The 25,359-nt window shown below is 43.0% G+C and overlaps 1 protein-coding gene and 2 long non-coding RNA genes across 3 annotated transcripts; 2 read left to right on the forward strand and 1 right to left on the reverse strand.

Annotated features, from left to right (window-relative positions):
• Window positions 1-4,242: 4,242 nt before the first annotated feature.
• On the reverse strand, window positions 4,243-21,807 carry LOC120898046. The gene is made up of 2 exons (XM_040303379.1): window positions 19,173-21,807; window positions 4,243-4,915 (listed from the first exon to the last, which is right to left on the reverse strand). Exons 1-2 carry the CDS (start codon window positions 21,795-21,797, stop codon window positions 4,463-4,465), a joined length of 3,078 nt encoding a protein of 1,025 aa, XP_040159313.1. The 5' UTR covers window positions 21,798-21,807; the 3' UTR covers window positions 4,243-4,462.
• Window positions 4,907-9,161, forward strand: LOC120898059. The gene is made up of 4 exons (XR_005738616.1): window positions 4,907-5,073; window positions 5,148-5,526; window positions 7,651-7,906; window positions 8,998-9,161. It is a non-coding gene; the product is annotated as an uncharacterized LOC120898059 (long non-coding RNA).
• Window positions 19,217-22,088, forward strand: LOC120898060. The gene is made up of 3 exons (XR_005738617.1): window positions 19,217-19,330; window positions 19,405-19,783; window positions 21,909-22,088. It is a non-coding gene; the product is annotated as an uncharacterized LOC120898060 (long non-coding RNA).
• Window positions 22,089-25,359: the final 3,271 nt, after the last annotated feature.

Genomic DNA, 25,359 nt, shown 5'->3' on the forward strand with positions numbered 1-25,359 from the left:
ACAGAAACTCAACACTAAATACTCACACGGTTTATGTTGAAGTCGTGTTTGGGCGAAGGCCAAGAAAACAATGACGGTGCTCCGTGTGCGTCTTAGCGGGGGGATCCTCAACTCCTCAGCGACGTTGCCGTCCTTGGTGCTTGTGGATGCTCGATGCTCGTAGATCACGATGCACTTTGCGGGATCACTGTTGTACTGTGTTATTAGTTCAGTACTTTCCACTGTTTCTCACTATGACGTCACTTTTCTTTAGTGCCTACCCGGCTGCGCCAATTATGCGGTGTACATTTATTATTCGGCTTTTTATTCAAAAAGATTAAATGTTACTCCAATGAGTTCTAAACTAAAACTAAAACTCTCACATTAATTCTACCTCGGTTGGCGGTGTATGTTTGTGGGAGCTGTCTGCGTCCGGCTGGTGTCCGATGTCGCGCGACCGTGCTGTCTGCGTTGTCGGCCCGGCTGGTGTCCGATGATGCGCGCCCGTGAAAAATAGAAGAGATGGAATGTGCCGCGCTGCAACATGGTAAAGCATTGTGTCGTGCCACGTGATGGTGTCCAATGCCACATAACTCCTCCAGGGGGTGAAAAAAAAGCGTGTCCTCATGCGTTTAAACTGTCTTCGAGATTATTTTCTCTACGATGGTTTCGTGACGACTTCTGTGAGCGAGATTTCCTCTTTTCTATCTGATTTGATATGGCTGAGATGAAACGACTAAAGTAAAAATAGGCAAATATGATAATGGCAATAGATACTGTAGTGGACACTCCCAGTCCAGTTAATAAGCTCCAATTCCAAGTAATATTTTTATATTGTTGCAAGTAGATGTGTTCGATGTGTTTGCGATTCGTCAATGTTCTATCATCCAGGGAGGCTAAAGGAGTTTCGACAACTTTTCGATGAATTGCGATGTTGAAAACTGTCCCATATACAGCTGGACTCTTGACATGGATTTCTTCTGATGTGAAGCTTTTGTTTCTGAATTGTATGGTGCAATTAGAAAAAGTTAATAAGAAGTTTCCATTCAAATGTCGATCGTTCGGTCCACAATCGGATGTTACCAAATGATCTTTTGCGTTTTCAATAAGAAGTTGATTATCACCTATCATTTTAGCTGTTGTTTCGTTTTCCGGAACTACTACACAATGGCTCTCTTTCCCCATTACTAATGGAGCGATGCAGTTATCAAAAAAATCCATGATATCAGAATACTTTTGTACGTATTTCTCTGGATTCTTTGTTGTATATAGTTTCTTTTTCTGTTTCACGAGTTGCCTTGGATAGTCTTTGATTAACGAGTTATTGTGATTCAGTGCTAGTAGTTCTATTACTTTTGACTCCTCCTTTTGCAACTCTGGCACTTTAAGTATGTAGAGCAGTTTGTTGTTGTTGACTGCTATTTTAGGAGTGACATAAGAAATGATCTCGTCAGGAATATCGCTTTTAACTCCTTGGTCTTCTAATAGCTGTTGTATAATAGCAATTTCGCGTGGTGATAGAAGTTTGCTGCTTGTAATAGACATTTTGGATAACGATATCGCTTCTTGTATATCTTCTAATATCTTGTTAATTGTATCTATATTGATAATTGCCGTCAGCATGTCTAATTCATTAAGAAGAATGTCGTTTCTATTTTCAATCATCTGCTTCATTTCGTTGGTGAGGTTTTTAATTTTCATTCCAAGATTTTCATTTACTAGGAATTGCTGATTATTACTCTCTATCAAATCGTTCATTGTACTGTTGATGATTTGCAGGTCATGTGCATCCGGGCTTCCTCCAATCCATTTCCAAACCGAGCCTATAGCTTCTACGCTTCTTATCAAACGCGTCCTTGGTCTTATGAGATTAAAATTAGAATATAAGTTTCTAACCTTATGCTTTGCAATTATTGATAGAGGACTATTGGTTGGGCGAAAAGCTACTTGAGTTAATAGGTGCATTGTATTTTCAATTTCTGTTATGTTTACCTCATGTATTATATTGATATTACCGATTTGAATTTTGCAATTATGTTTCTCTAGAATTAAAATTGGTTGATCAATCAAACTAGTTATTTTTAATTCTTGGGCTTTAATATGAGCTATCATTAGAATGACCATCAACATAACTATTCTGACGACGTCTTGTCGTGCAGCAGAAAAAATTTAAATTCAAAATTATTCATTTTTCAATTAATGATTTAATTTGCTATTTCCTGTGATTCCTTCGATTTCCTAACCCTTTTTTATCAAGTTTCTTTTCCTAATTTAAATGCTTTAAATTTAAATGAGCGACAATGAGTCGTACCACTGCGATCCTTTTTTTTCTTCTTTAGTTTTTTTTTGCTAAAAAGAGAATGGAAAAAATAAAAAATTGTGCTCAGCCAGTCGTCTGTTCTTTTTTTTTTCTTTTTTTTCTTTTTTTGAGACGTCAAATCCTGTAAATATATAAAAAATATTAGTTTCATGTACAATTATGTTCTTATGCGTTTTATTTTATTTTTATTGCGTTTGACATTTCTTGGTCCAATTTGAATGGTTTTTTCATTATTAACCAAACATTTTGATTTTGAAAAGCGTGGATCTAGCTTTTTTCTAGTGTTTTTCTTTACATAAACATCATGTCCTTCATTTACAGCAGGTGCAATTTCTTTTTGTCGTTATTTTTCTTCATTCTATTTGCAGCTAGCTGAAGGTTCTTTTTTACATTTTTGAAAATTTTGTCGGCGTTATCGGCTATTTCTGGTGGGTTTATCGTATACCCTGGATTAAAAATAATTTCATTAGGGGTATAAGTGGTGACTGAATGAACAGTATCGTTGTACATTGAGTTCGCTATTTGCACTATTTCAGGAGATGAGTTATTGATGAATTTGTGTTTGTTAGTATTATAAATTTCAATGATAGTACTATGAGTTTTTTTCTATTTGGCCATTTGACTCTGATGAGGAAGCGAATTCTATTACGGTTCCGAAATTAGCTAAAAAGTCTTGGAACTGAATGCTAGTAAAAGCTGCTTCATGGTCGCAAATGATTTTTCTTGGTGGTCTAAATGTTCTGAAATACTGTGAAAGGGCATTCCGTATATCTGTCATGTTTCTAGATTTAATTTCTATAAGTTGAAGGTGCTTCGAAAATGCACAAATTAAAGAAAGGTAGTAGTGTCTATCCATGCCGAAAATATCCATATGGACTCTGTAAAAGGGACCATTTTCTATTGGCCTTGGTGAAATTTTTATATTATATGGTTTTCGTTCGTATTTGTGTTGAGTACAAATTGTACATGAATTAATTAATTGCCTGATTCGTTTGATCATGTTTGGGAAAAAGTAAGATCGTTTAATCTGACTTTCGACTTCGGTTATGCCTCTATGGGCTCTATCATGTTCTTTTCTTATGATAATGTCTTGCATTGTTTCGGAAGTTACGTCTTCAACCATATTTTGTGTAATAATGAAATGGCAGTTTGTGTTGCAGAAGCATTCTCTGTAAACTTCTTGAATTAAATTAAGTAAGCATTCTGGAGCTAACACAGCATTTTGCTTTCCATTCGAATGATCTTTCAAAAATGTTGTAACTTTTCTATTATCAAACGAAGTGGAGCATATAGTTGTTCGCTTATAGTTTTGAAAAATTTGTTCCGTGATAACGGAGTCGGAGTCCGTTACTTTAAAAATGATTTGATTTCTGTAACTATTAATAGCTCTTTCTGTAAAATGCATATAATAGTCATCGGATGTGTTTGCTGAATGTGCTGTTTCGGAAGAAGATGAACTGATATTATTTTCCACAGATACTTGATCAACAGAAACAACATTTTCTAGTTGATTGTTGTTAACTTCGACTTTTCTACTAAGTGCGTCTGCCACAACATTTGTCTTTCCTGTCTTATAGATTACGTCGTAGTCGTAATTTTCTAAGTCTAATCGCCAACGTATCAATTTAGCGTTCTTATTTGAGTTTTTAATGTAAATAAGGGGTTTATGATCGGTAACTGTTGCGTTAGCAACGTCCGGTGATATTTATATATATTTTTTATCCCGAAATGATTCACTCGCGGCGTTAGTTAGGTTCTCTTAACTTCACTTTATTGAATTCTATTAACGCAGTACGTAACGGTGGTACTGTAAATTTACTATAACAAAGTGGTTAAAAAAATTCCACTGCTTCTGGTTCCGCGGTGATGACGAGAAAAGAGAAAGTGCTTTCCCAAATTTCCCTTTTATGGCTTTTCCACCATTGCAAATTAGCGGGCTTGCGATTTGCTCGATCCTCATCGTTAGTCGAGCAGTCCCACAGTCGAGCAGTAACGTGGGTCAAATGTCACTGCTTGACACTTGCGCTGACATTCGATGTTTTCCTGTGTTAAACAATAACATTCTCCCGCCCAGTCAATTGCCCGGAAGCTCTTGACTCTTCAGTTCGTTATTGTTGTTGTGTCGTGACCATGTGTTTTCGCTTACCATTTCGTGGGTTATTCTTAGTGCTGTCGACTATTGATCTCCAGCGGGTAAGTATTATTTTCCTGTTGTACATCCAACACGGCTATCTTCGTGGCCGGCCGTTCGTAGATTCCGGTGCTTGTAGCTACGGTTGCGCGCCGGACTTGCCCGTCCTTCGACTGGATGACCGCCACTACCCGTCCCTTGGGCCAAGTGTTTCGGGGAAGGTTTGGATCCACGATCACTACAATGTCGCCCTCCTTAATCGGACGAACCTGATGATGCCACTTAACTCTGCGCGTTAAGGTCGGTAAGTAGTATGCTACCCACTTCTTCCAGAAGAGATTAGCCATAACCTCTGATACCTTCCATGTGGTTTTTAGGGTAGCGACGTCTTCACTGAATACTGCTTTGGGTGCCTCTCCGTTAGCTGTCCCTAGCAGAAAGTGGTTCGGGGTTAAAGGAAGCTCGGATTCGCTGTCAAGTGGTACCTGTGTAAGAGGGCGAGAATTAAGCATCGCTTCGATCTCCGTTAATGCAGTCGTTAACACTTCGTCGGTTGGTAGCCGAGACATCCGTATTTCGCTCATCGCCTTCTTGACGGATCGCACTAGTCGTTCCCAGCAGCCTCCAAAGTGTGGTCCACCAGGTGGGATAAATTTCCACGCGAGACGCGGTGTTGTAAACTCCTCCGCTAAACGCTGTTTGTCTATCGCTTCCCAGGCCTCAGCAAGCTCTCGCGATGCACCGACAAAGTTCGTACCGTTGTCGCTGATGAATTCCAAAGGTTGCCCACGCCTAGCGATGAAACGACGTATAGCTAAGATGCATGATGATGTGGTCAGGGAGTGCGCAGCCTCTAGATGGATGCCCCTGGTGGTGAGGCAGGTGAAGAGAACGCCCCAACGTTTTTCGACTCGTCGACCAACTGCTACGGTTACCGGGCCAAAATAGTCGACGCCCGTGAATGAGAACGGCTTCTGATAAGCAGCAAGACGCTCGGAGGGAAGGTTCCCCATCTCTGGAGGCTCTGGCTTGGCATCACGGTTTTTGCAGTGCTGACATGTCCTACGGATACGATTGAATTCGGCTTGCAGTCTCGGTATGTATAGCTTGCTTCGTATCGCATTTATTGCCGCGTGATGGTTTATATGCTGGAACCTACGATGAAAATCTGCTAAAATTAGTGCTGTCACCTAGTGTTGTCGTGGCAGGATCACGGGCCGCTTGGTAGATTCGCTAACCCAAGGACAATTGGTCAGGCGTCCGCGCATTCTCAGTACTCCGTTGTCATCGACCTCGGGGGACAGCTTTGCAAGTATGCTCGTCTTCGGCAACACGGATTTCCATGTGCAACGTTGTTCGCTTGCGTCACGTGCGTCGGTTAATCGTCGTATCTCCTGTGAAAAGGCATCCCTCTGTGCCAATCGAAGAATGGCATATTCTGCTTTTTCAAGCTCGCCTTGTGTTAGCGGTCCTGTTGTTCTAGCCGTTCTCTTAGAAACGATAAAGGAGACAAATCGTAAGACGTACACTACTGACCTTAACAAGCGATTCCAGGATGAAAAACGCTCGAGCTGAATCCATGGCTTCGTGTTTGTGTTATGATGCATCATGTGTAGCCGTAACTCTTCCTTCGTGTCGGTGGGATATTGTTCGGGAACTGGCCACTCACACTCGGGCTTCCACAAGAAGTCCGGTCCGCGAAACCAGCGACTATCGGGATCTGCAGTTGGTACCTTCTGCCACTTCGTTCCATCATCATCTACGTTTAACTTTGTTGATAGCCAGCGCCACTCATGCACAGAAGTCGTCTCCAGGAGTTCGCCTACTCGGAAAGCAACGAACTGACTAAATCGGCGATGATCAGACCGCATCCAGCATATCACGTCACGTGAATCGGTCCAGTAGAAAATGCGTTCGATGGCTATTCGGTGTTGGGCGATAATCGCTGCAGCAAAGCGGGCTCCTATGACTGCGGCCTGCAGTTCTAGGCGCGGGATGGATACAAACTTAATCGGAGCTACGCGAGTTTTGGCACCCACCAGAGAGCATTCGATAATACCCCCATCGTTGAAACGGAAAAACGCCACTGCAGCCATCCCGTTCTCGCTGGCATCGCAGAATACATGAAGCTGTATTTTTGCATTTACCGAAGTGAACTGACGATAGCACCTAGGAACACGTACTTGTGAAATAGTCGGCAATACCGCAACCCAAACGCTCCATTTTTCGGCTAGTCGACCGGACAACACATCATCCCATCCAAGGCCAGCACGCCAAATTTCCTGCATAAGAATTTTTACGTACATGAGAAAATTCGCGATGATTCCCATTGGATCGTAAATCGCCATCACTGTTCGCAGAACGTCGCGTTTTGTTGGCATCCGTCCTCCAGATAGCAGCTGTATGTCGTGTTTGGGGGATAGCTTGAAAGTAAATGTGTCGGTTAACGTATCCCACCACATACCCAAAACCTTTTCGGTGCGATCATCGGAGCACATGTTTATCTTGTCTTCGGGTGATGCCTCGCGTTGTAGGTGAGATGTCACACGATGTGAGTTAGACAGCCAGTTTCGGATTTCGAAACCACCTTCAGCATGGATATGCCGGACTTGTTCAGCTAACGTGATGATTTCTTCGTCAGTTTCAGCGCTGGCCAAAAGATCGTCTACATAATGTTCTTCCTTTATGCATTTTACAGCCCGTGAATATTTGTCAGCAAAACGGTCTGCGTTCAAATTTTTAATGAACTGTGCGGTACTTGGCGAACATGCAGCACCGAAAGTCATAACAGCAACTGCATAGACATCCGGTTCGCTACCTGTAAAGTCGTTCTCGTTCCATAAAATCATCTGGGATCGTTGATCATCTGGTTTCATACGGACTTGGAAAAACATTTCCTTAATATCCCCAACTATGGCCACACGATGCTCACGGAATTTATATAATACGGATAGAAGCCCTGCCAACAGATCTGGTCCATTTAGTAAATATGTGTTGAGGCTAACACCCTGAACCTTCGCCGCTGCGTCGAAAACTACTCGAACCTTGCCTGGTTTGTTCACATTGAAAACCGGGAATATGGGCAGAAACCAATCTCGGGGGCCTTTCATCGACAGTTCTTCAGGCGATAATCGTCGTATATAACCCTGCCTTTCATAGTCCCTCATTTTCTCAATGACTGCCTTAGCTAATACAGAATCTTTCGACATTCTTTTTGCAGGCATTTGTATCTTCTCATAGCCATGTCACGAGAGCATGGCAACTTAACATCGTCAAAACGCCACAGCAATCCGGATTCATAATGCTTTCCGTTGAATTTCGATTCCGCGTTGAGAATCCCCAACGCTCGCTCATCATCCTTTGAACGAAGTGTTTCCAACGGTTTGACGATACCGAGCGATTCGAGCGAAAAAAAGTTTTTTACCGCTGCGTCCAGAGCGGCTTCTGCATCTGCGCCGCAGTTGCATATGTGGATGGTATGTATTGCTTGTATGTTAACACTGTTGGAGTTCTTATTACGTGGGCCATATACGATCCATCCCAATGACGTCTTTGCCGCAACGGGCTCATATTTCCCACCTTCCGCGTAACGAGTCGGTCGAACCAAATGATGGTTGTCGATACCAATGAGCAATCGAGGCCTAGCGTTTTCGTACGCATGAATTGGCAAACCCTGTAGATGTGCGTACTGTTTAGCCAGTTGTGTCACTGCCAGAGTCTGGGCTGGTAGAGAAAGGCTTTGCACCGTGTGCACCTTTGGGATAATATGTACACTGCTGTTTTGCCCGACTCCTGAAATCTCCAAAGGCGACACGCGAATTGAACCCGTTTCGTCGCGTTCCGAGTTACCTGTCCACTTCAGGCACAGAGGATGGAGAGGAGCTTCCAGACCGAGCTCCTCAATTAGGCTATGCTCGATGAATGTACCGGTAGATCCACTGTCAAAAAAGGCAAAGGTCGTGATGGCCTTGTCTCGCCCGTAAACTATTACAGGGATGTATTTTAAAAATACATCACCGGTAACCTCAGAATGCGCGTTCAGTGATGCTGTGGCAACCGCGTACTCGTTTGGTTTTGAATGGCGCTCGGGATTGTGTAATAGTTCGTGGTGCAGATACTCGCAACCATTTTTCCCGCAAGCCTTTTTCCCTTTGCAGCCGTAGGTGTGTATTTTCAGACACTTCCGACAAGCATTCAGTCTGCGTATAGTTGCCCATCGATCATTCACATTTAGTCTGTTGAACTGCTCACACTGCGAAAGGTCAACACAAGTGGCCTCACACAGTAGACAAATTTGACTTCCTTCACTAACCAACCCCGTAGCGTTATGTATGTTCATGTGATGCGTTCTACTCTTATGGTCGAGTTTTCTCTCTGGCCTGAATTCAAGGGATGGCAATGTTATCAGACTAGCTGCCTTAACTTGGGTTTCTATCCACTTGCCAAACTCCGAGAGTGTCGCGGAGCTCGATTGCATACGGTGTCGTGCCCAGTCTAGCCGAAGCGCATGAGGCAACTTTCCTACCAACTCGTGCATTAATGCCACGTTGCACTTATATTCTTCTAGCCCCGAAGCGGTTATAGTGGCACACATATTTCGGACCGCCATCCCAAAATCGATTAGAGTTTCCAAGCGCTCGATTCGTGGTGCAGGCATTTGATGTATGCGGTGGATTAACGAATGCACAATTATCTCCGGGCGACCGTATAACATGCGCAGCGTCTCTATCACACTAGTAAGGTTAGAAGCAAGAAGCAAACATGGTTGAACGGCTTCAAGAGCTTTGCCTTTAAGCGCCCGCTGCAGTCTTAAAGTGTTCTCTTCATCGGAGTACCCACAAGCAGCTGTCGAGGTTTCATATGTGGCGATAAAATGGGCCACTCCTCGGGTTTGCCGGAAAAATACGGTAACTCCTTGCAGCTTGCCTTTCGAGCCAGAAGTTGACTCTGGTTGACATTCATCAACGTGGTTCCGATGCTGTTACGGAACGGGTAAGTATCAACCGCCCCATCAGCAATATTTAAATATTTTTCACTTCTAGGCTGACGCTGCTGACTGACCACTGAATCATTTCCCTGTTGTGCGTTTCCTGGAGGCTCAGTACGCGATGTAGAAGGTGACACATTCGGATGGTATGAACTATGCCCCTCACTATCCCCACGTCTCGACCAATCAACCATTTTATTTGACTCACCTTCGTCGTCAATCATGCTGATGAAGCCATCGCCGATCCTCTTCGATTCAGCCAAGATCAGCTGCTCTTCAAACTCCAGCTCTCGTCTCTCAAGCTCCAGCTTTCGTCGAGTCAAATTTCGCATCCGAAGTTCCAAGGCGGCAACAGCTTCGCTCGACTCCGCAAGCTTATCAGCCATCGTCCTCCCGGGTGTGCCGGTTTGCGATGGCGTCGGCTGATGAACGTTCGAAATGGCTGCCCCAGATGCGCCGACCGCCGTCCGCAGTACGGTTCCCGCAGAAGCGCCATCCTGCGCTTGCGGTCGTAGTTCCATGTCCTCGATGGCCGCTCCAGATGCACCGTCCGCCGCCCGCGGCACGGTTCCTGCAGAAACGCCTCCCTGCGATGGCGCTGGTTGTTGCACGTCCGCAGTGGTCGGTAGGTGCGCTAACCGTGGCACGGTTTCCGAGGATGAGCGATGTAAAGGCCCCAGGTCTGCCACAGTAGAGTTTGCAAGCGGTGTGTACCGCGATGCAGGGGCTTCGCGAACCTCCGAAGTCAACCGTTGCTGCGGTTCCCTCAGCAACAATCCTGCACCTAATGGTGCGTTCGGGGTCGATGATTTTTGAAACATTGTTGAGGTGATCTTGAAGATTTTTACCAATTATGATTATATCATCAAGATACACATAGCAGATTGATCCAATATAGTTTGATAAAACATTATTCATCGCACGCTGGAATGTCGCTGGGGCATTTTTCAGGCCAAACGGCATTCTCGTAAATTCAAAATGCCCTAAAGCTGTTGAAAACGCTGTCTTTTTTGATCGTCGGGGTCCATTTCGATTTGATGAAAACCTGATTTTAAATCTAAGGTGGTAAAATATGCTGATTTGCCAAGATTATCTAATATTTCTTCTATTTGTGGGATGGGAAATTTATCGTTAATGGTTTTGTCATTGATCTTACGATAGTCAATAACAACGCGCACTTTGCGTTTTCCTGATGCGTCTATCTTTTTGGAACAACCCAAACTGGCGATGAGTAAGGGCTAATTGAATGTTGTATGATTCCGTTGTCGAACAGTTCCTTGATTTGCTCTTCCACATCTTTTTTAAAAACGTGTGGATACCTATATAATTTTGTGTAAACAGGGTTCTCGTCTGTTGTTAAGATTTTATGTTTTATTAAAGATGTAGATGTAAGTTTCTCTCCAGCCCTAAGTAAAACTGTTTTATTTGCAAGTATTGTTTTGAATAGTTCATCCCTCTCTAGTATTGACAAATGATCTGTGCGGATTATTTCACTAAGCACTTCATTTGTAACGCTACGCTCTGGATGTGATGGGATTGGGGAAATCGTTTCAAAATTATTTACTATTATGTTTAATTTTCCTTTGACATCAGGTATTGTTTTTCTGTGCTTAAAATTTTTGCTGTCGTTTTATTGTTATTAGCTCTATATAAACCTGGCTCAATAACAACTCCTTTAAGCAAAAATCCAAAATTTTTGAAACGTTGGTACGAACCAATCGCCATTAACGGATGTTTCCATTTCTAAGTTGTGCGAATATAATTGTTTATCGGGAAAATATTTTTCATATTTGAGTTTCATGTTTCCGATTTCAAATGTTTCTTCTTTAAAATTTATTATTGCTTGGTTTTTAGCCATTAGTTCGGAACCAATGAGTGCGTCGAAAAAATTATGAAATTTTAACTCATAATAGGTTTGATTTGGAAAATTATCGCCGAGTAAATTAATACGTCCTTTCTCCGTAACGTGCTTACATCCAGCGGTGTTTTTTTTTATTTTGGTTTCCTTTACCTTTCTTGTTTGTGGGAGAATGCCCGGCCGTATTATATTTTTATTTGCTCCAGTATCGATCAAAATGTTTGTGGGATAAGTTTGAGTATTTGATATAATGTAAGGCAAGTAATTTACGTGTTTTTGTTTTCTGGATGAATTAAGCAAAAATTTATGTCTAATTCATCCTCAGACTCAGATTCTTCGTTATCGGAGGGTTTTGTTATTTCAGCATTAAACAGCTGTTTCTTATTTAAAGTAAGTCGACTTTTGGTAGAACCTATTTCCATCGGTTCGGGTGGCAGATTCGTGTCAACTGGTTTACGAGGTTTGTAATCCTGTTGCTGAGGCTGTGTGATTTTTGTATTGTTAAATTTCCTTTCTGTTTGTTTTTTATTATTTCCTTGCCCTGCGGTATGTGAGTTGCCTAAGTATTGTTTTGATTGTGTTAATTGAATATGGGTAAGGTTTCTGTTAGATTCATTTGATGTAAATTTACATATAAATGCATACGCATTTTCGATTGATTTGGGTTCAGCAGCTTGTTCATACCCAAAATAGGGTTTCTGCAGCCCACTGACGTATGCAGCTAGACTATATTCGTCTATAAAGTCGTTTATGGCATCCCAATGAAGATTGTACTTAGGATTTTGTTTTGCCAACGATTTTATATTGTAAACCAGTTCCTTAGTTTTCTGATAATGCGTGTTTGCGTTACCATCCATTTTGTTATGCCAGAGTTGGCAGTTATACGTGGAAAGATCTTGTTTATCTCCTAGAGATGTTATCAAAATTTCTTTCACTTCACTGAACGTTTTTGGGTTACCGTTTGTACAAATTACATCTTTAGCATGCCCCTCTATTTTGTTTATAACAGCTGTCACATAAATTTCAAATATTTGTGGTGACACGAGGTTTTCGAATAAACGAAGAGTTTTTTCTGTTTCTATCCAACTTGCGAGTTGCTTTTTATTGCCATTAAATATGGGCAACATTTTTATGGGATCAGGGATACGGAACGGATCACCTGATATTGTCACTTCACGAGGAATAGGATCACTTCGTTGGTGTGCTATTCCCTGGTTTCCATTTGTACTTTGCCATTGCAACTCCTGCTGCGTTAATCTTGCACTTATGTTTTCGATGGCTTGTATCATACGAGCCATCTGATCATTACCACTCTCTTGAGTAGTTTGAGCTTGAGGTTCCATGTTTAGGTGCTCAAGTGATAACTGCAAATTTGCAATTGGTATGTGCGAAATTCCTCAGATACCGTACTTTCTTCTGTAAAAATTCTTTCCTGAATCAGCTGTTGGGCCTTTTTGAAAGCGTTGTTCTTGATTTTTGGCATAAAGAAAGCCAATCCTAAAGCTCTATCTGGTAGTGGCTCTAGGTACGTGAATGAAAAGAAATTTATAAAACTAGTGTGATGCGTCTATCTGATAGTGCGCACTCACATTAATTTTAAATTCTTTCACCCCCGATTTCTTGTGTTATTATTTAGGTAGTTTTACTGAACATGATTTCACGCACAGAAACTCAACACTAAATACTCACACGGTTTATGTTGAAGTCGTGTTTGGGCGAAGGCCAAGAAAACAATGACGGTGCTCCGTGTGCGTCTTAGCGGGGGGATCCTCAACTCCTCAGCGACGTTGCCGTCCTTGGTGCTTGTGGATGCTCGATGCTCGTAGATCACGATGCACTTTGCGGGATCACTGTTGTACTGTGTTATTAGTTCAGTACTTTCCACTGTTTCTCACTATGACGTCACTTTTCTTTAGTGCCTACCCGGCTGCGCCAATTATGCGGTGTACATTTATTATTCGGCTTTTTATTCAAAAAGATTAAATGTTACTCCAATGAGTTCTAAACTAAAACTAAAACTCTCACATTAATTCTACCTCGGTTGGCGGTGTATGTTTGTGGGAGCTGTCTGCGTCCGGCTGGTGTCCGATGTCGCGCGACCGTGCTGTCTGCGTTGTCGGCCCGGCTGGTGTCCGATGATGCGCGCCCGTGAAAAATAGAAGAGATGGAATGTGCCGCGCTGCAACATGGTAAAGCATTGTGTCGTGCCACGTGATGGTGTCCAATGCCACATAACTCCTCCAGGGGGGTGAAAAAAAAGCGTGTCCTCATGCGTTTAAACTGTCTTCGAGATTATTTTCTCTACGATGGTTTCGTGACGACTTCTGTGAGCGAGATTTCCTCTTTTCTATCTGATTTGATATGGCTGAGATGAAACGACTAAAGTAAAAATAGGCAAATATGATAATGGCAATAGATACTGTAGTGGACACTCCCAGTCCAGTTAATAAGCTCCAATTCCAAGTAATATTTTTATATTGTTGCAAGTAGATGTGTTCGATGTGTTTGCGATTCGTCAATGTTCTATCATCCAGGGAGGCTAAAGGAGTTTCGACAACTTTTCGATGAATTGCGATGTTGAAAACTGTCCCATATACAGCTGGACTCTTGACATGGATTTCTTCTGATGTGAAGCTTTTGTTTCTGAATTGTATGGTGCAATTAGAAAAAGTTAATAAGAAGTTTCCATTCAAATGTCGATCGTTCGGTCCACAATCGGATGTTACCAAATGATCTTTTGCGTTTTCAATAAGAAGTTGATTATCACCTATCATTTTAGCTGTTGTTTCGTTTTCCGGAACTACTACACAATGGCTCTCTTTCCCCATTACTAATGGAGCGATGCAGTTATCAAAAAAATCCATGATATCAGAATACTTTTGTACGTATTTCTCTGGATTCTTTGTTGTATATAGCTTCTTTTTCTGTTTCACGAGTTGCCTTGGATAGTCTTTGATTAACGAGTTATTGTGATTCAGTGCTAGTAGTTCTATTACTTTTGACTCCTCCTTTTGCAACTCTGGCACTTTAAGTATGTAGAGCAGTTTGTTGTTGTTGACTGCTATTTTAGGAGTGACATAAGAAATGATCTCGTCAGGAATATCGCTTTTAACTCCTTGGTCTTCTAATAGCTGTTGTATAATAGCAATTTCGCGTGGTGATAGAAGTTTGCTGCTTGTAATAGACATTTTGGATAACGATATCGCTTCTTGTATATCTTCTAATATCTTGTTAATTGTATCTATATTGATAATTGCCGTCAGCATGTCTAATTCATTAAGAAGAATGTCGTTTCTATTTTCAATCATCTGCTTCATTTCGTTGGTGAGGTTTTTAATTTTCATTCCAAGATTTTCATTTACTAGGAATTGCTGATTATTACTCTCTATCAAATCGTTCATTGTACTGTTGATGATTTGCAGGTCATGTGCATCCGGGCTTCCTCCAATCCATTTCCAAACCGAGCCTATAGCTTCTACGCTTCTTATCAAACGCGTCCTTGGTCTTATGAGATTAAAATTAGAATATAAGTTTCTAACCTTATGCTTTGCAATTATTGATAGAGGACTATTGGTTGGGCGAAAAGCTACTTGAGTTAATAGGTGCATTGTATTTTCAATTTCTGTTATGTTTACCTCATGTATTATATTGATATTACCGATTTGAATTTTGCAATTATGTTTCTCTAGAATTAAAATTGGTTGATCAATCAAACTAGTTATTTTTAATTCTTGGGCTTTAATATGAGCTATCATTAGAATGACCATCAACATAACTATTCTGACGACGTCTTGTCGTGCAGCAGAAAAAATTTAAATTTAAAATTATTCATTTTTCAATTAATGATTTAATTTGCTATTTCCTGTGATTCCTTCGATTTCCTAACCCTTTTTTTATCAAGTTTCTTTTCCTAATTTAAATGCTTTAAATTTAAATGAGTGACAATGAGTCGTACCACTGCGATCCTTTTTTTTTCTTCTTTAGTTTTTTTTGCTAAAAGAGAATGGAAAAAATAAAAATTGTGCTCAGCCAGTCGTCTGTTCTTTTTTTTTTCTTTTTTTTCTTTTTTTGAGACGTCAAATCCTGTAAATATATAAAAAATATTAGTTTCATGTACAATTATGTTCTTATGCGTTTTATTTTATTTTTATTGCGTTTGACATTTCTTGGTCCAATTTGAATGGTTTTTTCATTATTAACCAAACATTTTGATTTTGAAAAGCGTGGATCTAGCTTTTTTCTAGTGTTTTTCTTTACATAAACATCATGTCCTTCATTTACAGCAGGTGCAATTTCTTTTTGTCGTTATTTTTCTTCATTCTATTTGCAGCTAGCTGAAGGTTCTTTTTACATTTTTGAAAATTTTGTCGGCGTTATCGGCTATTTCTGGTGGGTTTATCGTATACCCTGGATTAAAAATAATTTCATTAGGGGTATAAGTGGTGACTGAATGAACAGTATCGTTGTACATTGAGTTCGCTATTTGCACTATTTCAGGAGATGAGTTATTGATGAATTTGTGTTTGTTAGTATTATAAATTTCAATGATAGTACTATGAGTTTTTTCTATTTGGTCATTTGACTCTGATGAGGAAGCGAATTCTATTACGGTTCCGAAATTAGCTAAAAAGTCTAATTTCTAATTTCTTCAGTTAATTTCTATAAGTTGAAGGTGCTTCGAAAATGCACAAATTAAAGAAAGGTAGTAGTGTCTATCCATGCCGAAAATATCCATATGGACTCTGTAAAAGGGACCATTTTCTATTGGCCTTGGTGAAATTTTTATATTATATGGTTTTCGTTCGTATTTGTGTTGAGTACAAATTGTACATGAATTAATTAATTGCCTGATTCGTTTGATCATGTTTGGGAAAAAGTAAGATCGTTTAATCTGACTTTCGACTTCGGTTATGCCTCTATGGGCTCTATCATGTTCTTTTCTTATGATAATGTCTTGCATTGTTTCGGAAGTTACGTCTTCAACCATATTTTGTGTAATAATGAAATGGCAGTTTGTGTTGCAGAAGCATTCTCTGTAAACTTCTTGAATTAAATTAAGTAAGCATTCTGGAGCTAACACAGCATTTTGCTTTCCATTCGAATGATCTTTCAAAAATGTTGTAACTTTTCTATTATCAAACGAAGTGGAGCATATAGTTGTTCGCTTATAGTTTTGAAAAATTTGTTCCGTGATAACGGAGTCGGAGTCCGTTACTTTAAAAATGATTTGATTTCTGTAACTATTAATAGCTCTTTCTGTAAAATGCATATAATAGTCATCGGATGTGTTTGCTGAATGTGCTGTTTCGGAAGAAGATGAACTGATATTATTTTCCACAGATACTTGATCAACAGAAACAACATTTTCTAGTTGATTGTTGTTAACTTCGACTTTTCTACTAAGTGCGTCTGCCACAACATTTGTCTTTCCTGTCTTATAGATTACGTCGTAGTCGTAATTTTCTAAGTCTAATCGCCAACGTATCAATTTAGCGTTCTTATTTGAGTTTTTAATGTAAATAAGGGGTTTATGATCGGTAACTGTTGCGTTAGCAACGTCCGGTGATATTTATATATATTTTTTTATCCCGAAATGATTCACTCGCGGCGTTAGTTAGGTTCTCTTAACTTCACTTTATTGAATTCTATTAACGCAGTACGTAACGGTGGTACTGTAAATTTACTATAACAAAGTGGTTAAAAAAATTCCACTGCTTCTGGTTCCGCGGTGATGACGAGAAAAGAGAAAGTGCTTTCCCAAATTTCCCTTTTATGGCTTTTCCACCATTGCAAATTCGCGGGCTTGCGATTTGCTCGATCCTCATCGTTAGTCGAGCAGTCCCACAGTCGAGCAGTAACGTGGGTCAAATGTCACTGCTTGACACTTGCGCTGACATTCGATGTTTTCCTGTGTTAAACAATAACATTCTCCCGCCCAGTCAATTGCCCGGAAGCTCTTGACTCTTCAGTTCGTTATTGTTGTTGTGTCGTGACCATGTGTTTTCGCTTACCATTTCGTGGGTTATTCTTAGTGCTGTCGACTATTGATCTCCAGCGGGTAAGTATTATTTTCCTGTTGTACATCCAACACGGCTATCTTCGTGGCCGGCCGTTCGTAGATTCCGGTGCTTGTAGCTACGGTTGCGCGCCGGACTTGCCCGTCCTTCGACTGGATGACCGCCACTACCCGTCCCTTGGGCCAAGTGTTTCGGGGAAGGTTTGGATCCACGATCACTACAATGTCGCCCTCCTTAATCGGACGAACCTGATGATGCCACTTAACTCTGCGCGTTAAGGTCGGTAAGTAGTATGCTACCCACTTCTTCCAGAAGAGATTAGCCATAACCTCTGATACCTTCCATGTGGTTTTTAGGGTAGCGACGTCTTCACTGAATACTGCTTTGGGTGCCTCTCCGTTAGCTGTCCCTAGCAGAAAGTGGTTCGGGGTTAAAGGAAGCTCGGATTCGCTGTCAAGTGGTACACTGGTTGACATAAAAATAGGAACTTTTTTCTGTGACCGAAAGACATAGTTCTTGTCAGAAATATTTGGTAGCCCTGAAAAGGACTGTTTAAGTGGTTGTTGGGAGGAGGTGTTGCGGTGTTCCACTGAGCGAAAACACATTCTAACGGTCAATCTGGTGACCGTTATTCGCTATCACTTCCTGACAGCGTTTGGCCATATCGCCGATGAGATTACGGCATTCGCTTCTGTCTATGCGTCCCCACATAAACTTGCAGCGTGTCCATAGATCATCGGCTGAACGTGCAGGCTGGTTCTTAAGCTGACGCTTGAGAGTTGACCACAGATTTTCAATCGGGTTGAGGTCAGGACTCAACGCAGGCCACGGTAGAACTTGCACATCCTGGTTTGCCAAATAACATTTAACTGTTCGCGATGTGTGCTTAGAGTCGTTATCATGCTGAAAGATGTAATGCTCTTCGTCTCCGAATTGTTGTCGGGCGTATGGCAACATCTCACGACTAAGTATTTTTCTATACCCTTCCGAGTTCAGTGTCCCGTTGATACGGAACAAAGGACCCGTGCCGTGCCAGGAGAAGCAACCCCACACCATTACGTGGCCGCCTCCGTGCTTTAGGGTTTTTATCGTATTTTTCGGATGATACGCCTGATTAGGAAAGCGCCAGACGTATTTAATACCGTCTGAACCATCCACATTGATTCTGGACTCATCCGAAAAAATGATTTTGCTCCACCAAAAGATGGATGCAGCTAAATGTTCTTCGGCAAACCGAATGCGCGCTTCTACGTGGTGCGGCTGCAGCTTACGAACCTTCCTCGGTCTCCGGGCACAGAACCCAGCGGCGTGTAAACGGCGAGACACCGTTTTCGCCGAAACTTGCAAACCAAGCTCCTGCTTGATACGAGAGCAAGTTTTGAAAGGATCCGCCCTGATCATCTCAACAATCCGCGCGTCAACGTCGGCCGTTGTTTTTCGCGGACGACCTGTCGATTTACCCGTAGCCTCGCTACGAATGGCGTTGTCAACAAACGTCCGCGAACGGCCGAACGCCTTGCAGATTGTCTTGATTGGCACGTTCTCACGATACAGCCCCTGAATGTGTTTTCGCTCCTCTGGTGTGCAGTGCTTTCCGCGACCCATGATGATTTTGTGGAATTTTTAAACAGCAACCTTTCACCTTGACCACTGATGGAAGAATGAAGCACAACACGGTTTGGCCCTCCTTTTATACTGCCGCAAAACGCTGCCGGCACTCAAAACTCAGATAAGTAGCGCACCAAAAATGAGAGTATAAAAGGCAAAATTCGGCTATTACAAATTCAGTACGCCTCGAACTGTTGGCGATGACACACCTAGTGTATGCAAAAAAAACACAAAAAAATTTTTTTTTCCTATTTTAATGTCCACCAGTGTACCTGTGTAAGAGGGCGAGAATTAAGCATCGCTTCGATCTCCGTTAATGCAGTCGTTAACACTTCGTCGGTTGGTAGCCGAGACATCCGTATTTCGCTCATCGCCTTCTTGACGGATCGCACTAGTCGTTCCCAGCAGCCTCCAAAGTGTGGTCCACCAGGTGGGATAAATTTCCACGCGAGACGCGGTGTTGTAAACTCCTCCGCTAAACGCTGTTTGTCTATCGCTTCCCAGGCCTCAGCAAGCTCTCGCGATGCACCGACAAAGTTCGTACCGTTGTCGCTGATGAATTCCAAAGGTTGCCCACGCCTAGCGATGAAACGACGTATAGCTAAGATGCATGATGATGTGGTCAGGGAGTGCGCAGCCTCTAGATGGATGCCCCTGGTGGTGAGGCAGGTGAAGAGAACGCCCCAACGTTTTTCGACTCGTCGACCAACTGCTACGGTTACCGGGCCAAAATAGTCGACGCCCGTGAATGAGAACGGCTTCTGATAAGCAGCAAGACGCTCGGAGGGAAGGTTCCCCATCTCTGGAGGCTCTGGCTTGGCATCACGGTTTTTGCAGTGCTGACATGTCCTACGGATACGATTGAATTCGGCTTGCAGTCTCGGTATGTATAGCTTGCTTCGTATCGCATTTATTGCCGCGTGATGGTTTATATGCTGGAACCTACGATGAAAATCTGCTAAAATTAGTGCTGTCACCTGGTGTTGTCGTGGCAGGATCACGGGCCGCTTGGTAGATTCGCTAACCCAAGGACAATTGGTCAGGCGTCCGCGCATTCTCAGTACTCCGTTGTCATCGACCTCGGGGGACAGCTTTGCAAGTATGCTCGTCTTCGGCAACACGGATTTCCATGTGCAACGTTGTTCGCTTGCGTCACGTGCGTCGGTTAATCGTCGTATCTCCTGTGAAAAGGCATCCCTCTGTGCCAATCGAAGAATGGCATATTCTGCTTTTTCAAGCTCGCCTTGTGTTAGCGGTCCTGTTGTTCTAGCCGTTCTCTTAGAAACGATAAAGGAGACAAATCGTAAGACGTACACTACTGACCTTAACAAGCGATTCCAGGATGAAAAACGCTCGAGCTGAATCCATGGCTTCGTGTTTGTGTTATGATGCATCATGTGTAGCCGTAACTCTTCCTTCGTGTCGGTGGGATATTGTTCGGGAACTGGCCACTCACACTCGGGCTTCCACAAGAAGTCCGGTCCGCGAAACCAGCGACTATCGGGATCTGCAGTTGGTACCTTCTGCCACTTCGTTCCATCATCAGCTACGTTTAACTTTGTTGATAGCCAGCGCCACTCATGCACAGAAGTCGTCTCCAGGAGTTCGCCTACTCGGAAAGCAACGAACTGACTAAATCGGCGATGATCAGACCGCATCCAGCATATCACGTCACGTGAATCGGTCCAGTAGAAAATGCGTTCGATGGCTATTCGGTGTTGGGCGATAATCGCTGCAGCAAAGCGGGCTCCTATGACTGCGGCCTGCAGTTCTAGGCGCGGGATGGATACAAACTTAATCGGAGCTACGCGAGTTTTGGCACCCACCAGAGAGCATTCGATAATACCCCCATCGTTGAAACGGAAAAACGCCACTGCAGCCATCCCGTTCTCGCTGGCATCGCAGAATACATGAAGCTGTATTTTTGCATTTACCGAAGTGAACTGACGATAGCACCTAGGAACACGTACTTGTGAAATAGTCGGCAATACCGCAACCCAAACGCTCCATTTTTCGGCTAGTCGACCGGACAACACATCATCCCATCCAAGGCCAGCACGCCAAATTTCCTGCATAAGAATTTTTACGTACATGAGAAAATTCGCGATGATTCCCATTGGATCGTAAATCGCCATCACTGTTCGCAGAACGTCGCGTTTTGTTGGCATCCGTCCTCCAGATAGCAGCTGTATGTCGTGTTTGGGGGATAGCTTGAAAGTAAATGTGTCGGTTAACGTATCCCACCACATACCCAAAACCTTTTCGGTGCGATCATCGGAGCACATGTTTATTTTGTCTTCGGGTGATGCCTCGCGTTGTAGGTGAGATGTCACACGATGTGAGTTAGACAGCCAGTTTGGGATTTCGAAACCACCTTCAGCATGGATATGCCGGACTTGTTCAGCTAACGTGATGATTTCTTCGTCAGTTTCAGCGCTGGCCAAAAGATCGTCTACATAATGTTCTTCCTTTATGCATTTTACAGCCCGTGAATATTTGTCAGCAAAACGGTCTGCGTTCAAATTTTTAATGAACTGTGCGGTACTTGGCGAACATGCAGCACCGAAAGTCATAACAGCAACTGCATAGACATCCGGTTCGCTACCTGTAAAGTCGTTCTCGTTCCATAAAATCATCTGGGATCGTTGATCATCTGGTTTCATACGGACTTGGAAAAACATTTCCTTAATATCCCCAACTATGGCCACACGATGCTCACGGAATTTATATAATACGGATAGAAGCCCTGCCAACAGATCTGGTCCATTTAGTAAATATGTGTTGAGGCTAACACCCTGAACCTTCGCCGCTGCGTCGAAAACTACTCGAACCTTGCCTGGTTTGTTCACATTGAAAACCGGGAATATGGGCAGAAACCAATCTCGGGGGCCTTTCATCGACAGTTCTTCAGGCGATAATCGTCTTATATAACCCTGCCTTTCATAGTCCCTCATTTTCTCAATGACTGCCTTAGCTAATACAGAATCTTTCGACATTCTTTTTTGCAGGCATTTGTATCTTCTCATAGCCATGTCACGAGAGCATGGCAACTTAACATCGTCAAAACGCCACAGCAATCCGGATTCATAATGCTTTCCGTTGAATTTCGATTCCGCGTTGAGAATCCCCAACGCTCGCTCATCATCCTTTGAACGAAGTGTTTCCAACGGTTTGACGATACCGAGCGATTCGAGCGAAAAAAGTTTTTACCGCTGCGTCCAGAGCGGCTTCTGCATCTGCGCCGCAGTTGCATATGTGGATGGTATGTATTGCTTGTATGTTAACACTGTTGGAGTTCTTATTACGTGGGCCATATACGATCCATCCCAATGACGTCTTTGCCGCAACGGGCTCATATTTCCCACCTTCCGCGTAACGAGTCGGTCGAACCAAATGATGGTTGTCGATACCAATGAGCAATCGAGGCCTAGCGTTTTCGTACGCATGAATTGGCAAACCCTGTAGATGTGCGTACTGTTTAGTCAGTTGTGTCACTGCCAGAGTCTGGGCTGGTAGAGAAAGGCTTTGCACCGTGTGCACCTTTGGGATAATATGTACACTGCTGTTTTGCCCGACTCCTGAAATCTCCAAAGGCGACACGCGAATTGAACCCGTTTCGTCGCGTTCCGAGTTACCTGTCCACTTCAGGCACAGAGGATGGGGCTGTCCTTCCAGACCGAGCTCCTCAATTAGGCTATGCTCGATGAATGTACCGGTAGATCCACTGTCAAAAAAGGCAAAGGTCGTGATGGCCTTGTCTCGCCCGTAAACTATTACAGGGATGTATTTTAAAAATACATCACCGGTAACCTCAGAATGCGCGTTCAGTGATGCTGTGGCAACCGCGTACTCGTTTGGTTTTGAATGGCGCTCGGGATTGTGTAATAGTTCGTGGTGCAGATACTCGCAACCATTTTTCCCGCAAGCCTTTTTCCCTTTGCAGCCGTAGGTGTGTATTTTCAGACACTTCCGACAAGCATTCAGTCTGCGTATAGTTGCCCATCGATCATTCACATTTAGTCTGTTGAACTGCTCACACTGCGAAAGGTCAACACAAGTGGCCTCACACAGTAGACAAATTTGACTTCCTTCACTAACCAACCCCGTAGCGTTATGTATGTTCATGTGATGCGTTCTACTCTTATGGTCGAGTTTTCTCTCTGGCCTGAATTCAAGGGATGGCAATGTTATCAGACTAGCTGCCTTAACTTGGGTTTCTATCCACTTGCCAAACTCCGAGAGTGTCGCGGAGCTCGATTGCATACGGTGTCGTGCCCAGTCTAGCCGAAGCGCATGAGGCAACTTTCCTACCAACTCGTGCATTAATGCCACGTTGCACTTATATTCTTCTAGCCCCGAAGCGGTTATAGTGGCACACATATTTCGGACCGCCATCCCAAAATCGATTAGAGTTTCCAAGCGCTCGATTCGTGGTGCAGGCATTTGATGTATGCGGTGGATTAACGAATGCACAATTATCTCCGGGCGACCGTATAACATGCGCAGCGTCTCTATCACACTAGTAAGGTTAGAAGCATGAAGCAAACATGGTTGAACGGCTTCAAGAGCTTTGCCTTTAAGCGCCCGCTGCAGTCTTAAAGTGTTCTCTTCATCGGAGTACCCACAAGCAGCTGTCGAGGTTTCATATGTGGCGATAAAAATGGGCCACTCCTCGGGTTTGCCGGAAAAATACGGTAACTCCTTGCAGCTTGCCTTTCGAGCCAGAAGTTGACTCTGGTTGACATTCATCAACGTGGTTCCGATGCTGTTACGGAACGGGTAAGTATCAACCGCCCCATCAGCAATATTTAAATATTTTTCACTTCTAGGCTGACGCTGCTGACTGACCACTGAATCATTTCCCTGTTGTGCGTTTCCTGGAGGCTCAGTACGCGATGTAGAAGGTGACACATTCGGATGGTATGAACTATGCCCCTCACTATCCCCACGTCTCGACCAATCAACCATTTTATTTGACTCACCTTCGTCGTCAATCATGCTGATGAAGCCATCGCCGATCCTCTTCGATTCAGCCAAGATCAGCTGCTCTTCAAACTCCAGCTCTCGTCTCTCAAGCTCCAGCTTTCGTCGAGTCAAATTTCGCATCCGAAGTTCCAAGGCGGCAACAGCTTCGCTCGACTCCGCAAGCTTATCCGCCATCGTCCTCCCGGGTGTGCCGGTTTGCGATGGCGTCGGCTGATGAACGTTCGAAATGGTTGCCCCAGATGCGCCGACCGCCGTCCGCAGTACGGTTCCCGCAGAAGCGCCATCCTGCGCTTGCGGTCGTAGTTCCATGTCCTCGATGGCCGCTCCAGATGCACCGTCCGCCGCCCGCGGCACGGTTCCTGCAGAAACGCCTCCCTGCGATGGCGCTGGTTGTTGCACGTCCGCAGTGGTCGGTAGGTGCGCTAACCGTGGCACGGTTTCCGAGGATGAGCGATGTAAAGGCCCCAGGTCTGCCACAGTAGAGTTTGCAAGCGGTGTGTACCGCGATGCAGGGGCTTCGCGAACCTCCGAAGTCAACCGTTGCTGCGGTTCCCTCAGCAACAATCCTGCACCTAATGGTGCGTTCGGGGTCGATGATTTTTGAAACATTGTTGAGGTGATCTTGAAGATTTTTACCAATTATGATTATATCATCAAGATACACATAGCAGATTGATCCAATATAGTTTGATAAAACATTATTCATCGCACGCTGGAATGTCGCTGGGGCATTTTTCAGGCCAAACGGCATTCTCGTAAATTCAAAATGCCCTAAAGCTGTTGAAAACGCTGTCTTTTTTTGATCGTCGGGGTCCATTTCGATTTGATGAAAACCTGATTTTAAATCTAAGGTGGTAAAATATGCTGATTTGCCAAGATTATCTAATATTTCTTCTATTTGTGGGATGGGAAATTTATCGTTAATGGTTTTGTCATTGATCTTACGATAGTCAATAACAACGCGCACTTTGCGTTTTCCTGATGCGTCTATCTTTTTGGAACAACCCAAACTGGCGATGAGTAAGGGCTAATTGAATGTTGTATGATTCCGTTGTCGAACAGTTCCTTGATTTGCTCTTCCACATCTTTTTTTAAAAACGTGTGGATACCTATATAATTTTGTGTAAACAGGGTTCTCGTCTGTTGTTAAGATTTTATGTTTTATTAAAGATGTAGATGTAAGTTTCTCTCCAGCCCTAAGTAAAACTGTTTTATTTGCAAGTATTGTTTTGAATAGTTCATCCCTCTCTAGTATTGACAAATGATCTGTGCGGATTATTTCACTAAGCACTTCATTTGTAACGCTACGCTCTGGATGTGATGGGATTGGGGAAATCGTTTCAAAATTATTTACTATTATGTTTAATTTTCCTTTGACATCAGGTATTGTTTTTTCTGTGCTTAAAATTTTTGCTGTCGTTTTATTGTTATTAGCTCTATATAAACCTGGCTCAATAACAACTCCTTTAAGCA

The sequence above is a fragment of the Anopheles arabiensis genome, chromosome 2, assembly GCF_016920715.1.
Source record: "Anopheles arabiensis isolate DONGOLA chromosome 2, AaraD3, whole genome shotgun sequence".
NCBI lineage: Eukaryota > Metazoa > Arthropoda > Insecta > Diptera > Culicidae > Anopheles > Anopheles arabiensis.